The sequence below is a fragment of the Mastigoproctus giganteus genome, chromosome 13, assembly GCF_048544385.1.
Source record: "Mastigoproctus giganteus isolate SK-2022 chromosome 13, ASM4854438v1, whole genome shotgun sequence".
NCBI lineage: Eukaryota > Metazoa > Arthropoda > Arachnida > Uropygi > Thelyphonidae > Mastigoproctus > Mastigoproctus giganteus.
In genome coordinates, this window is record NC_143587.1 from 28,176,739 (window position 1) to 28,191,832 (window position 15,094).

Here is a 15,094-nt window from a genome sequence, read left to right on the forward strand (position 1 = left end):
CTAATTCCAGTTATGTTCACATAATTATTAAGTTTACACTTGAGAAATGCATTATTTGGAATACTTATTTTAAAATTCAAAGTAGCTACCTTTGTTTTTCAGTAATTTCTACAAAACCCCCAACTTTCTTAATCCCACTCTCCAATGTGATGGCTCGTGCTGGTCAAAAACTCCGTCTGGAATGTCATGTTAGTGGCCAACCACAGCCACAGCTCACATGGTTGCATGACAATAAACCTATCAGAGAGAATAGAGATGTGAAAGTAAGATTTTTTTATATTAACTATTAAAATGAATAATTTTTTTAATGGTACAAAGTGATATAATGACACTTTTAGATGTCAGTTTGTGTTGATACGTAAACTTTCGTATATCCAATTGTCAAATATCCAGTTTTATGCAATACAATTTTTTATCCAGATACAAATTTGCATATTCACAGTATCTATAAATACCACCTAAATATTGTTACCATCTTCTTCTTCTTCTTCTTCTTCTTCCAGTCACATAGCTCCCGGAGGGGCTGTTGTGGCCACCAACAAATTTCTCCAACTGTATCGATTATGTGCTCTATGAGCAGCATCACAAAGTGTCATGCCCAGAAGTTCACTGATCCCATCCTTCCACCTAGTTGCAGGTCTTCCTCTGCACCTCTTCCCCTCGATTTTTCATTCCAATATATTCTTCAACAGAAAGTTTCTCTCCTTACTATGTATCCAAAAAACTTTTGTTGATGCTATGAAGAAGAATTTTAGGCCTGTCAATTTTATTCAATACCCACTTATTTGTTCTTCAATCCAGGTAAGAAATATGCAGTATTCTCCTGTAACACCACATTTAAAATGCCTCAATTTTCTTCCTGTCAACTCTTTTCAGATTCCATCCTTCACATCTATAAGTGGCAACTGGAAAAATTAATGAATCAATAATTCTCAGTTTCATCTTTAGGAGCAGATCTTGATCTCTCCATAGTTTTGTCAGATCAGTGACAAACGTTTTAGCAATTGCCTGTTGTCTCTTTACATCATTTGAGCAGGCACCATTTTTATTTATTCTTGACCCTAAGTAATCAAATTCATCAACTTGTTTGATATCTTGCCCATTAACCTTCACTTTACTGGAACCGAGATTATCACTAATCACCATAATTTTAGTTTTACACACATTCAGAAACAATCCTTTTTTTCTTACTTACTTCACATACTCTCCTCAGAGTTTCTTTAAGATGATCCTTAGAATTGCAAATTAGCACAGTATCATCTGCATAACAAAGGTTGTTTATCTTCAGTCCTCCAATTTTGATGCTAGTCTCTAAATCTTCCAAAGCTTCATGCATATCTTTGGCATAAAGATTTAAAAGCTGAGCTGACGCTGACAAAATACAGCCCTGCCTGATTCCATTACTGATTTTGAAAAAGTCCGTGTTTCTCACGTGGTTCTCACAGTTCCTTCCTGTTCTTGGCACAGCAGCTTAATCAGCTGAATTATGTAGATTGAGAATCCCATATTAGTCATCTTTTCCCATAGTTTCTCATGTTGAACACAATCAAATGATTTTGAATAATCTATAAAACACAAAACAACTGGAACATTGAATTCTTTGCATTTTTCAATAATCATTCGTAGACTTGAGATCTGATCTCTGGTTCCTTTGCCCCTTCTGAAACCTTGCTCTACTGGCATTTCTTCTTCAAGTTTCCTTGAAATTCTGTTGAATATGATTTTAAGAAGAATCTTGCTAGCGTGAGAAATTAGGTTAATAGTCCTATCATTTTAAAAAAATTTCAGGTCTCCTTTTTTTGGTAAGGGAATGAAAATTGATTTCTTCCCATCTGATTTCCACCGTCCCGTTTCCCAAATCTTTACAATCATTTTATCAAAAAACTCAGTGCCCTTCACACTTGTAGTTTTAATCATTCCACTGAGATGTCATCAATTCCAGGTGACTTGCCACATATCAGTTCTCTGATGGCTTTTTCGACTTCTTCCTTCAGTGAAACTGGTTCATGATCACACTCTTGAAAATGGGGTGGCAGATCATTAATGCCAGCAAGTGCTCAGAAGAGCTGCTCACAGTATTCTTTCCACCTTTCTTTAATTGTGTTCTCCTCTGTTAAAATTTCCTCCTTGGAGTTCTTAATTATGTTAAGTTTTGGTCGGAAATTTTGTCTTAAGGACTTAATAACATCATACATCTATCTCCTTAGTTTTGTTTTGTTTGTTGTTGTATTTGATTTCTTTACACTTTCAATTGATATAATCCTGTTTGTCCTGGCTTAAACAGTGCCTGATGACTTTGCTCAGTTACTGATACTCTTCATTTCCATGAAGAGTATCAGTAACTTAGGCATTTGCAGTTCTTCTCTGCTCAATAAATTTAAAAGTGGCTTCTGTGATTCATGGCTTCCTGATCTTTGACCTTTCTCTAATGTATCTATTTGCTGAATCCTTAATAATGCTTTTTATATTTTCCCACATTTCCTCAGGCAGCATATCATCATCTAGTTCTAATAGAGCTTGAAAAAAATTGCCTGTTTCAAATATACAGGGTGTCTCAAAAATATTGGTACAAACGTTTAGGGGAGGTAGGTAACATATAAAGGAATGTGAATTGCATAGGAACTCATAACCGGAAACATCACTGTAAGTCAGTAGACGGCACGGTATTCGCTGCATGAAGAGCATGCATTGATATACAAACTGTGAGCTGGCAGACATGCACCTAGTGTATGGATTAGCAGAGGGCAATGGACGAGCCGCTCAACAAATTTATGGAGAATGCTTCCCAGACAGACATGTACCGGACCATCGTTTGTTTGCGCGTGTACATCAAAATTTGTGCGATTATGGGTCATTTAGAGGTAATAGGAGTAGTGCGGGCAGACCACGTTCGACGCGAACTCCCACCATGGAAGAAAGTGTGTTGAATGCCATCCAGAATAATCCTACTACCAGCACACGTGCCGCTGCCTCTGCCTTAGGAGTGTCTCGTTGCAGTGTACAGCGTGTCTGGCATGATGATTCCTTACACCCCTTTCACCTCCAAAGGGTTCAGTTACTACTCCCCCAAGATCATCCTGCACATGTGGCTTTTGCGCAGTGGTTTCTCCAAGAAAGTGTTCAAGACTTGAATTTTCCAGCTATGTTTTGTTCACGGATGAGACTTATTTCACTCGGGAAGGCTTATTCAATCAGCACAATGCTCATGTGTGGGCTCATGACAACCCACACGGTGTGCACCCCCCAGTGCGGCACAACATCGCTTCGCAATAAATGTGTGGGCAGGTATGGTCGGTGACTGCTTAGTCGGTCCATACCTGTTACCATCCCGCATGAACTCCGCTAAATATCGGATCTTTCTTGGACAAGTTCTACCAGGGTTACTTGACGATGTTCCAGCAAATGTGAGATGCAACATTTGGTTTCAACATGACGGGGTGCCTGCCCATTATGGAAGATGTGTTCTTGACCATTTGAACAAGCGTTTTGGGCATCGATGGATTGGCCGTGGTGGACTCATTGCCTGGCCTCCATGCTCACCTGATTTATCGAGCCTTGATTTCTTTCTGTGGGGCCCTCAAATCTATCGTGTATGAATCGCCCGTGGAGACGGAAATGGATCTCGTGGCAAGACTCGTCTGTGCTGCTACTACTGTCGAAGAAACTCCAGGTGTGTTCAACCGTATCTGCCAATCCATTCTGCGTCGGTGTCACGCCTTCATCACGTCTCATGGTGGAACCTTCGAGCATCTGTTGTAAGATCATGAAATGCATCCATCTCATACTCCGTTGTTAATATTATGTCAAATAAATGTTTGCCACTAATTACTGTCTTGTGTCATTTCTGCTTCTTGTGCCTCTGCTACCCATAACTGGAAACGTGACGTTTCCAGTTATGGGTTCCTATGCAATTCACATTCCTTTAGATGTTACCTACCTCCCCTAAACGTTTGTACCAATATTTTTGAGACACCCTGTATAATCGTTTGGAATATTTTCTAGGGAAAACCGTATTCATAATGTTTTTCAGCTTCGGCTTGAGAATTATGTGGAGTAGCCGATGATCGATGATCACTGCCACAATCTGCTCCAGGAAGTGCCTTTGCTGTGATTACATTGGAACACCACCTTTATGATCAGGAGATTTCCATGTGTAGTCTTCTCGGGCATTGCCGAAAGCAGGTGTTACATACGACAAGACTGTTCAGATGACAAAATTCAATCAAACTTTCACCCCGTTCATTTCTAGTGCCAAGACCAAACCTACCACATTCCGGACTAGAAGAAACTGTCCTGCCTACTTTTGCATTGTAATCACCCATGAGTATCAAAACATCCTTTTTTTTGGGAGCAGATCAACAGTTGCTTAGAGATTTTCATAATAAACATCCATATCTTCATCTTCTGTGCATGTTGATGTCGGTGCATATGTAACTAAAACTGTGAGATATACTGTTTGGCTCTAAAGTCTAACTGTCATCGTTCTACTATTAATAGGATTGTATCCAAGAAGAGACCTTGAACATTCCTTATTCAAAATGTTAAGAATGTTTGAATTCCTTAATCAGTTATGCACAGTTAGTAAGGATTTTGGACTAAAGATGAATATGGCTAAAACAAAAGTAATGATGAACAAGTATGCCACGGAAAGGGAAATAATGATTGAAGGAGCAGTAATTGAAAAGGTGGAGTCATATACTTATCTGGGACAAGTTATTAGCTGTAATAATGATAAATGGCTGGAAGTCAAGAGAAGAATAAATTTTGGATGGATAGCATTCAGGAAATATAGTCACATACTGAAGAGCAGTATCCCAGTTTGTCTGAAACGTAAAATAATGAATCAATGTATACTCTCCACCATGACTTATGGAAGTGAAACTTGGGCACTCGCCAAAAGAATGGAAGAGAAGCTGAGAACTACACAGCGAAGAATGGAACGAATTATATTGGGAATCAGACTGTTAGATAAGAAGAGAAACACATGGATTAGGCAGCAAACTCAAGTAAAGGACATTCTTATCAAAACAAAAGAACTAAAATGGTCTTGGGCAGGACACATAGCTCGAAGACATGATGACAGATGGACTAAGAAAATAACAGAATGGTACCCAAGAGGAGCTAAAAGAAAACCTGGAAGACAAAGGCAGAGATGGATAGATGAAATTCATGAGTTTTTGGGTAGTAAATGGATGGCCAGTGCTCAAAACAGAAGGAACTGGAAAGTTGCTGGAGAGGCCTTCATCCTGCAGTGGGTTGAAAATGGCTGATGATGATGATGACATGTGTTTTTTGCCTCAAAAACTTTTGAAACAGAAGTTGACCAAAATGTTACTAGAAATAAATAAAAACTTCTCTGCTAGTTGTTATTGTTATTTGATTTTTTTTAGGAGCATTAGCAACTAAGGCCATATTGCTCCCGGGATATACGGTAGTTATTCCCTGACCTTTTCACATCCTCTGTATTTGGTGGTCACGGGCGCGAACCCCGGTCTAATCAAGAAGCATGTGCTACGCATTGCTGCTCCTGCCCACCTGGCTATGGAGGCACCTTCTCTGCTAGAATGGCACATTAAAGTGATTGACTCATTACTTGCTTACACAAATAAGCACACCAGCAAATACACATCAAAGTGATTTACTGAGAGCTTCCTCTAAAGAACAGTGAAGAGCATAGTGCTAACTTAATCTCCACTGTTAATAGAATCTTGCAAAATTATTGTACAGTAAATTTCATTTTCTTTCATATTACAAGATTTATTCAAATAGTTTTGTTTTGATTATAATAAATCAATGTATTGGCTATAAATTATATGTGTAATTAAAACAGATCCTGGATTGTGTTCCAAATTTGTTGTTTGAAAAAACTGCGAGGACTTTTTTATTAAGATTTATTACCACTGATGAAACATAAGTATATTGTTCTGTTGAAAGAACACAAATAAGATCTCCAGTCAAATAATATTGTCCAAAGCAGAGACAGTTTCAACAAAAAAAAAAAAAAACACATACAGTTGAATACTAGCAGAATTCACATTTGAGGGCATCGTACTATGTGCAACTTTAGCTTTATAATTTCAACCTTAACCCACTTTGTTGACTAAATTTTATTGCTATCTTATTAGAGTTCCAGTACCCCTCTTAATTTCAGTGAAACCTGACCCAACAAGATATACTTGTGAATATCTGTCTCCCAAAGAATCAAATTTTTGCTGTCACAATCAGAACCATGCAGTGGTATCCAGGGGTCCAGGTGCTTGGTTGGTTTTTGCTCCTCCCTTTTGTTTTTTAAACTATGTTATTAATGAAACATTTATTTAAGAAACATTTATAGACCCCTTCTTTTTTGTGCCATGGCTTTGGTACATCACATCCAATACTGTCTCCCCATATGCATGGCCTTTACCTTTCAACAAAATTATTTTCTTTGATTTAGTCATTGAAAATTCCAGAAATCTTTCTTGCTGTCAGTCAAAGATAACAAGGGAGATAATGTTCAAATCTCCCAAAAAAGAGAAGATAAAAATCATGTCTAAAGGGCTGCAGAGGTGTTTTTATTTTGAAAAAAATAATTAAAAATATATGTTTTTAATATAAAAAAATTGATTTTTCACAGCCTCCTGAGATTCTGTCATGATATACAGGAATTTTGCAAGCAGGACAAGGAGGTAATTATACTGTTGTATAAAGCAATCATTATGCTGTTCCTTGAGTACTGCATACAGGTCTGAATGCCTCGTTTTAAGAATGATGCAGATCTGGTTGGAACAGATGAAGAGAAGAGTGACAAGATTAGCCAAGGACTCAAAATTACATTGTAATTTTGAGTCCTTGTATTATGATGAAAGGCTATAGTTCTGCAAATTGCAGTACTTGAAAACTAGGTACTTGCGAGGAGACCTGATTGAAGTATTTAAGGCTTTAAATGGATTGAGTAAACTAAATGCAGATGGCATCCTTGCCCTTTCTTGGACAACGTATATAAGGGGACATAAATTTAAATTAAAAAAGGATGATTGTAATAAATGTGCATAAATGTGCAAAGGTTTTTTTTTGCTGATTGCATCGTTTTCCACTACTAATATTGGCTAATAAAGATGGCCTTAAAAAAGGCAAACAATTTAGAATGGTGAAGGTAAAGAAAGCCTCCACGAGAACGACGAGAAACGCGGATAACTTACGCAGAAAATTAGTTTCCCGATACGGCACTCTAGTGCTGCTCACTCGGTAAACAGACGGTAGGCGTTTTCGGTCTGGAGCAAAGTCGAGAACTATATATTGACTGACAGGTAGACGTGGCAAATGATTTGGTTGGTTTTTTTTTTTTTTTTAGGAGCATTAGCAACTAAGGCCATATTGTTCCGGGAATATGCGGTGGTCATTCCCTGACCTTTCCGCATCCTCCGTATTTGGTGGTGACGGGCTCGAACCCCGGTCTAATCAAGAAGCGTGTGCTACGCACTGCTGCTCCTTCCCACCTGGCTACGGAGGCGCTGGCAAATGATGTGCTGATGGGTGCGTGAACACAACACACGATAACATCGGTTAGTATCACTTTAGAAGCACTAATAGTAACTTGTCCTAATCGCATATGCCCTAACCTTTTTTCACCATTACAGTATTTCGTAATGGTGAAAAGAGGTCAGGTTACCTCAACTTGAATCCTATGGGAGCTTGAACCCCTCCTGAAATGGAGGGGGTAACCTAACCTTTTTTCTTTAGAATCGTGGGTGGACTAGCACATAAATTGTTTATTAACAAAATATTAATTTTTTATTACTGTACTTTTATTTTTAAAGACACTTGTGCGGATACACACGTATCATAACATCAATCAGCACCTTAAAAGATTCATCACTACTATTACCTGTTCACCATTCATTACAAAACTATTATGCACCGTTCTTTACTGGTAAATACACATCATAATGCCATCCAATGACACACAGTAGCTTGTCGTCTGTCGCGCCCACCACCAATCATTTCATCGTTTGCCATACCTACTTGTCAATCAATATATCCTCGATTTCTGCTCCAGACCAATAACACCTACTGTCTGTTTACTGAGCGAGCAGCGCTAGAGTCCGGTGTCGGGAAACTAATTTTCTGTGTAAGTTATCCGACGTTTCTCGTTGTTCTCATGCAGGCTTTCTTTACCTTAGCCTTTAGAATTATTTGTTGCCAATTTTTAAGATTATAAATGGGGTAAAAAGTTGCCCCATTAAGTGAGTGCACATGTGAGGAACAGAAAATCTCTTTGACAACTAAATAGGAGTTAACCCTCTAGCTGGTGTGCTGGTTGACACTATTCAATAAAAATTTTTCAATTTATATATTAAAATACCTATTAGAATTCTATCTATGTAAATTTTAATGTTCCTTTAGCATGGTCTTCAGTTTCAATCTGCATCATTGATTAATTTTTTATTTGGATATGGCTATAAAAAAATCCATGTGGTTTGCAAAATGTGGCACATGCCCACTCATGTATTATTTTCCTTTGGAGTTTTATTTTTGGCTTTAATTTCTCTTGCTCTTTATTACAATGTGTTGGAAGTGAGATAATTGATAAATTATTAAGACTATTGCTGTTAAAGATATTTATTCTTATTATTTAATATTTATTCTAACAATTTTGGTATTATTGATGAAATTTTGCAGTAGCATTACTTTCCATCTCGTTGGAATAGAAATGACTTTGTTCCTGTATCTAAAATACTAGCATCCATGGCTATTCAGAAGTTTAGACTTGTTACAAAGGCATCTAACCTCCTTAAGCTGCTTTAGTGTATTCTGTTCCCAAATTTTATAGGACACCTGCTGCCACACCAAATTTTACAGTCTACTATGCCCTTAAAAATCAATTTTACACCATCTACAGAACACTGCATGACTGAGGATAATCATGAAACATAATAATCTATATTGATCTTCAACTGGATATGCTACTTTGGACTCATTTAATATATATAAGCATTGCTGTTAATGGGATTGACCAGTATTTCCCACAGATTGAGAAACACTGGTCTTGTGCATGTGCATCAGCAATGTTAGAAGTAATTGTCTTATGTAAAGCAACAGATATCAATGGAAACAAAAAAAAAAGAAAAAAAAAGTGCTGTTATTGAAAGATAACACTGTCACAAAAAGGAAGGCTGGAATTGAAAGTCAGATATAGTTGAGTTAAGTACACAAGGTGAGGTTCCTGGAACTCCCTGCATATGGGAGAATTTGCATAAGTTGGGGTTTTCCCATAGAAAACTATACTGATGTAAAACTAAACAAACTTCTATAATTTGTGTACATTCTTATAAACTTTATTTGTGTAAACTCAATAAATCTTAAATAAAGTTGTTGGGATGAGTTGGTCCTCATATAGGGTACACTTTAGAGGACATCATATTTATAAATCCTTATAAATCCATAAGGTATCATCTAGCTCAAGTATACAGAATTCTTACTCATCTGATCAAAAAGTGGATGCTGCACACCTGCTATGGTGTAGACCTTCACCTCTTGTACATTACTGCTTCTGTCATAAAATGGACAAGCAATAAGTACAAGTCACAAGCCTAAGTACCCATCAGGGGTCAGTCACAGATGAGTAGGGGTTGTGTACTCTGAATTTACATACTTTGAGGACCTACTGTACACAGACTCAGTTGCATGTTTATACTGTGGTTTGTAGCAAAAGTAACTTGGAAAAATGTATGATTTATGTAGTTAAGTAAAACATAGGAATTGCTGTAAAACTGGAAAAACTGGGTAAAACTTGAATTGCTGATACTCCAGAATTTCCTTTGATTGTATAGATGTAAGCGAAACTTTTATGGACATTATGTTTTACAATAAGTAGTCTATATATGTATGTACAAATTGGCATGACATACCTTAGCATATTTAGTGTATACATTATTAGTTTCATGCATATTTTTGATTCCATAAATTGAAATAAATTATGGTAATTTTAGTTAATATTAATAAAAATTTTACTTAATTTGAATGAAAAGTGCTTTCTGTTACTTTTAAATTTAGAGTATATTCTCTTATAGTGATAAGAAAAAATTACCTGTTGATTATTTTAGCTTCATTATGATGGAAGTGAAGCCACTTTAGTAATATTAGAAGCTTTTCCCAAAGATGCAGGAGTGTACACTATTGTAGCTAAAAACTCAGCAGGAGAGGCCACATCTACTTGTTCTGTTTCTGTAAAGGGACGGCTACCCTTGGAAACCTCGTAAGTAGATCATAGATTAACTATATGGTATTATTTCTTATTGTTTTTTTTTTTTTTAATGATCATTCTGTTCTGGGTTTTGTTTTTAATTCTGGATATTTAAATATATATGTATGTAGTGACGCTGATGGATGTGTGCATACTAATACTGATAGAATGACAAATCAGTGATTATAGTAATATTGGGACGAAAAAAAAAACAGTCAAGGTTTTATTTATTTTTTTCATTATCACCATTTAAAAATTTAAAACTGAAATATTGTTGTGGTTCATCACGTATACTAACTGATCCCTTAGCTTTTACGATGAAATGAATTGATTATTGTCATCTTCCCACTCACCCCAAAATTTCAAAATATCTCTTTTTCTTAAATCCCTTCCTTTCCCTCCCATAAATGATTTTTTTTTTTTTTTTTTTGACATTTTGATGTTTTGCAAGAATGATTCTTCTCTCTTTAAAAACTTTAGTAAGCATATTGATTTGGGGGGGGGGTGAGTTCAGAAATGAAGGAAAAAAGTTTAAGTCGTCTTCTTAGGAAATAATCTGAAGGTAAATCTGAATAGGAAATAATCTAAAGACTAGATATATTTCCAAAATTTACATGAGAGGATGCTTGATAGCACTTAACATCCTGATAAACTTTAGCTCCATATTCACATTTTAATTTGAGATGGCAAAACAGAATTATATTGTTTTGATTGTCCTTGTTATCTTTATTGTCACATCTCTAATAGCATATTTTCATTTATTTCTTAGTGATTCAGAGCTTCCTTCTGATATGGAACCTGTAAAACCTCATGTGATAGAACATTTAAAAAACCAGACTGTAACAGAAGGTAGCAAAGTCCGTATGGATTGTGTCATTGTTGGACAACCAGAACCTGAAGTAAGGATTGTAATGGTTTTTATATTTACATTGTATTTCTCTTGAATTTAACCTCTCATCCACTTCTGTCTGTGAATGTCAGTATTTTTTTGTCATTTTAAGAATGTTTATAACTTACATCTTCACCGTAAGCTTACTATATTAGAAAACTTATTGGAACACTAACAAATGAGTACATCATATGGACATGATGTACTTATTTGTACATGAAAATTTCTGGACATGAAAATATTGTAGAGGATAATACAGTAATATAGAGATATAGAGGCTGCAGAAGGTAATGTATTTCCAATCTATATATGGAAATGAGCTCAGTGAATTTAAACGTAAACAAGTGGTAGTACTGCCAGACAAGACTTAGCATACGGCTATATTTTAGCAAAGCATTTCACTCATACCCCCATGAGCAGTCGCTGTGTAAGCTTGAGCAGGTTGAGATTACTGGTAAGATTCTAAGATGGATTGCTGGGTGGCTGCAGGCAGAAGGCAAAGAGTTGTGATTAATGGATATTCTTCAGATTGGTGTAATGTTGGGAGTTGGGTCCCTCAAGGATCGGTTTTTGGACCACTGTTGTTTCTCATTTTCATAAATGACATTAACGAAGGGATAGAAGGCATGATGTCAAAATTTGCAGATGACATAAAGATTGTTCATAATGACTGCAGCGATACTACACCAACCAGTATAAACTTTTATTGAAATAAAATAAATCAAAATTGTTAATAATAATAATAATAAGATAAAATAGATAAATTGAATATTATAATTAAGATGGATAAAACCTGATAAAATAAGATACACTGTCTATGCAATAAAAATAAAATATATACAATGAAATAAAGCAATGTAAATCATGGGATAAAAGCGATAAAACACTGACACTTTCAGAGGCATCCGCCTCCTTTATCAACTGTATATCTTAATGTACAGTACATCCTTAAATATCAGCAGGTTCACGGTTCACAGCACATGTTTCCACAGGAGCATGGGCAGTACTTTCCATATGCGCACTGGAACTGGAAATGGCTCATCCTGTCCAAGAACCACAGCTTCGAAGAGGGAATGAATGTGGACTCCCCTGTCTTTATTAATAGTGTTACTCTCAAAGGAGCAAATTCGCACAATCTCGAGCCACTTGTGGTCCCAAAATCTGTGTGACCGGTCAACAATAACAGCTTCATCAGGAAAGATTTGATGGTTCTTCTCCCAAAAATGCTCCACCACAGCTAACCTCCCATAATCTGTGGTCTTAATTGCACTGATATGCTCCACCATACAATCTTTAAACCGACGCTTTGTTTCACCAACATAACATTCCCCTTAATCCAGGCATTTTATTTTGTATACAACCCCACTTACCCATGCCATAAGTATGGGGTCCTTAACCTTTGACACAACTGTGTGCAACCTCCACCCTGGCAGCTGCACACAGCATGTCTGGCAATCGCGCAACACCCGAGTTATGCACTCAGTTAAGCCTGCATAGTAAGGAATGTATGCAGTGGCAATGGGCATAAACAGCTCTCTGCATCTCGGATACATTTATCTATGACCCTCTGGGGGTAGCCTCATTTCCTGAGATCTGCTGAGACACATTTAATTTCTTCTTTTCTATCCTCAGAGGTGCTGCAATGAGACCCAGCCCTATCCAGTAAGGCACTATTCTTATGATGGTTTGCTTGTGCCATATTGTAATGTGTGTATTGGTCCCGGCACGTGGGTTTCCTATACACACTGGTTTTCACTGCAGGGCCCTCCCTATGTACCTACACATAAAGGAAAGGGAGGGTACCCTCTACTTCCACCTCTGACGTGAACTGAATAAACGGGGAAAAGATATTGAGGAAACTAAGCACCTCTTCCTCTCCCCCCTCCGAATAATTGCGAACATATCATTTCCATGTGTGCATGGGAAGAACAAACCCATCAAAAATCCTGGACTTGAGCTCCTCCATAGCTAAATTTGCTATGACAGCACTAATAGGGGAGCCCAACGCTGCGCTGTGAACCTGCTTATACATTGTGATTTGAAATACCATGGTGGTACTGGAGAGAGAGAGAGAGAGAGAGAGAGAGAGAGAGAGAGAGAGAGAGAGAGAGAGAGAGAGAGAGAGAGAGAGAGAGAGAGAGAGCTCCACCCCACTACAAATATCCTCCACCCTTAGCAGAGTCCTACCCCTTAGGGTATCATCTTTCTCTAATGCCACACATGCACATTTCACCCCATGGTCAATAGGAATACATGTAAACAAGGATATCACATAAAATGACACCATGGTCTCATCCTCTTCTATAACCTGATCCCTTACAAATCATACAAAGTCTGCACTATCCCTAATAGTAAAATCGGAACATCCAACATTTTATTTTATTTTATTTCAATAAAAGTTTATAACGGTTGGTGTAGTATCATTGCAGTCATTATAAACATGAACATTCCCAATCCCAGAGGCCTATTTGAAGAAAAGATGTAAAGATTGGCAGAATCATTAATGATCAGTGCTCCTTCAAGATGATTTGAACGGATTTCAAAGATAGTCATAGAAGTGGCAGCTATGTTTTAATGCTGGGGAATAGCAAAACACAAATAAATTATACACTCGGTAGGGGTGAATTAATGTTGACTGCCAAGGCTTATTTGGGTAAACTAGTCTCCGACGCCAATTTGAGTTAGGCATGTTAAATTATTCAAAACCCAAATTATAATATATATTCATCACCAAAACTCATAAAAAAAGCTTATTGTTGTAAAAAAAGCATTGTGAATTATCTCATAGTTGGCGCATGTAATAGAAAATTCTTTGCGGCAGCCAACTAAAAGTTAACTCGATTAAATCAGATGTGTTGTAACTTGCAGAATTTTGTTTGTTGTTTGTTATTTGGTTTTTAGGAGCATTAGCAACTAAGGCCATATTGCTCCGGGAATATGCAGTGGTCATTCCCTGACCTTTCCGCATCCTCTGTATTTGGTGGTGACGGGCTCGAACCCCGGTCTAATCAAGAAGCATGTGCTACGCACTGCTGCTCCTTCCCACCTGGCTACGGAGGCGCGCTACTTGCAGAATTCTCTGTATATGGATCAGTGCTGTGCATAATCTGCTGCATTGACACAGACTTTGCCATGTATGTTGAATTCAGTACTTTGTTATGAACTAAAAAGAACCGAAAACATGGATAAGAAGAGACCACTGACTGAAGAAAAGCTTCAGCTCTATGCTAATATGAGTGACTCGGAATTTGAAGAGTTTTTTGACGAGTCGTACGGTCCTGGTTCGTAGATCGATCAGATCAAATGCTCTCATATTATTCAGTGCTAAGAAAAACCATCAGATGTCTGAAAAAAACTGCATTACAAATTATAGAAATATATATATATAACGCATACACCCTTTTCCATCAAGTTACGGATTTCTCTGAATTTCGGACATTTAATGGTGGAACCCGTAACTTAACAGGAAAGTTACATTGAATCTTTGATTGGAGAAAAAATTCTAAACATTCCAAAGAAGATTAGGTCTGAACATAAAATTCATTATTTAGAATTTCAGTTGGCAATAGCACCAACTGAAAAAAACCACTGCCGACTAAGCCGTGTCGAGTATGTACGAGAAATAAAAAATGCCACAGAACAAGCTATTATTGTCCAGTGTGCTAAGAGAAGCTAGCTCTTTGTGTGAAGAAAATATTTCTTTTTGTGAATAAATTCTGTTTTCTGATGCTGTGGTTCATTTTTCATTCTTATCCCAGAAGCCATCAGTTGCACATATTTTCTACGAATATACTCGTAGCTGCACCTGAAAGGCAAGTCATAGCAGTTCGAGTTAACTCGTAGTTGGCGTCCTGAGCCAGATCGCCAAGTACAAATTAACTTGTAGTCGGCATGCATTCAACATGCTAAATACGGTGTTGAAGGAAAGGGATCTAGGAGTTACAATGTGGTCAGATATGAAGTTTTCTGACCAGTGTAAA

At 37.2% G+C, this 15,094-nt stretch overlaps 1 protein-coding gene across 2 annotated transcripts in view; it reads left to right on the forward strand.

The window, feature by feature from the left end:
- Positions 1–15,094, forward strand: part of zormin (spectrin and immunoglobulin domain-containing protein zormin) — a 264,807-nt gene that overhangs the window by 208,775 nt on the left and 40,938 nt on the right. For both annotated transcript variants that reach the window (XM_090387636.1, XM_090387637.1), the window contains 3 exons: positions 103–263; positions 10,086–10,237; positions 10,995–11,124. In XM_090387636.1, coding sequence (XP_090243762.1) covers positions 103–263; positions 10,086–10,237; positions 10,995–11,124 — 443 coding nt within the window. The remainder of the gene's footprint in view (positions 1–102; positions 264–10,085; positions 10,238–10,994; positions 11,125–15,094) is intronic.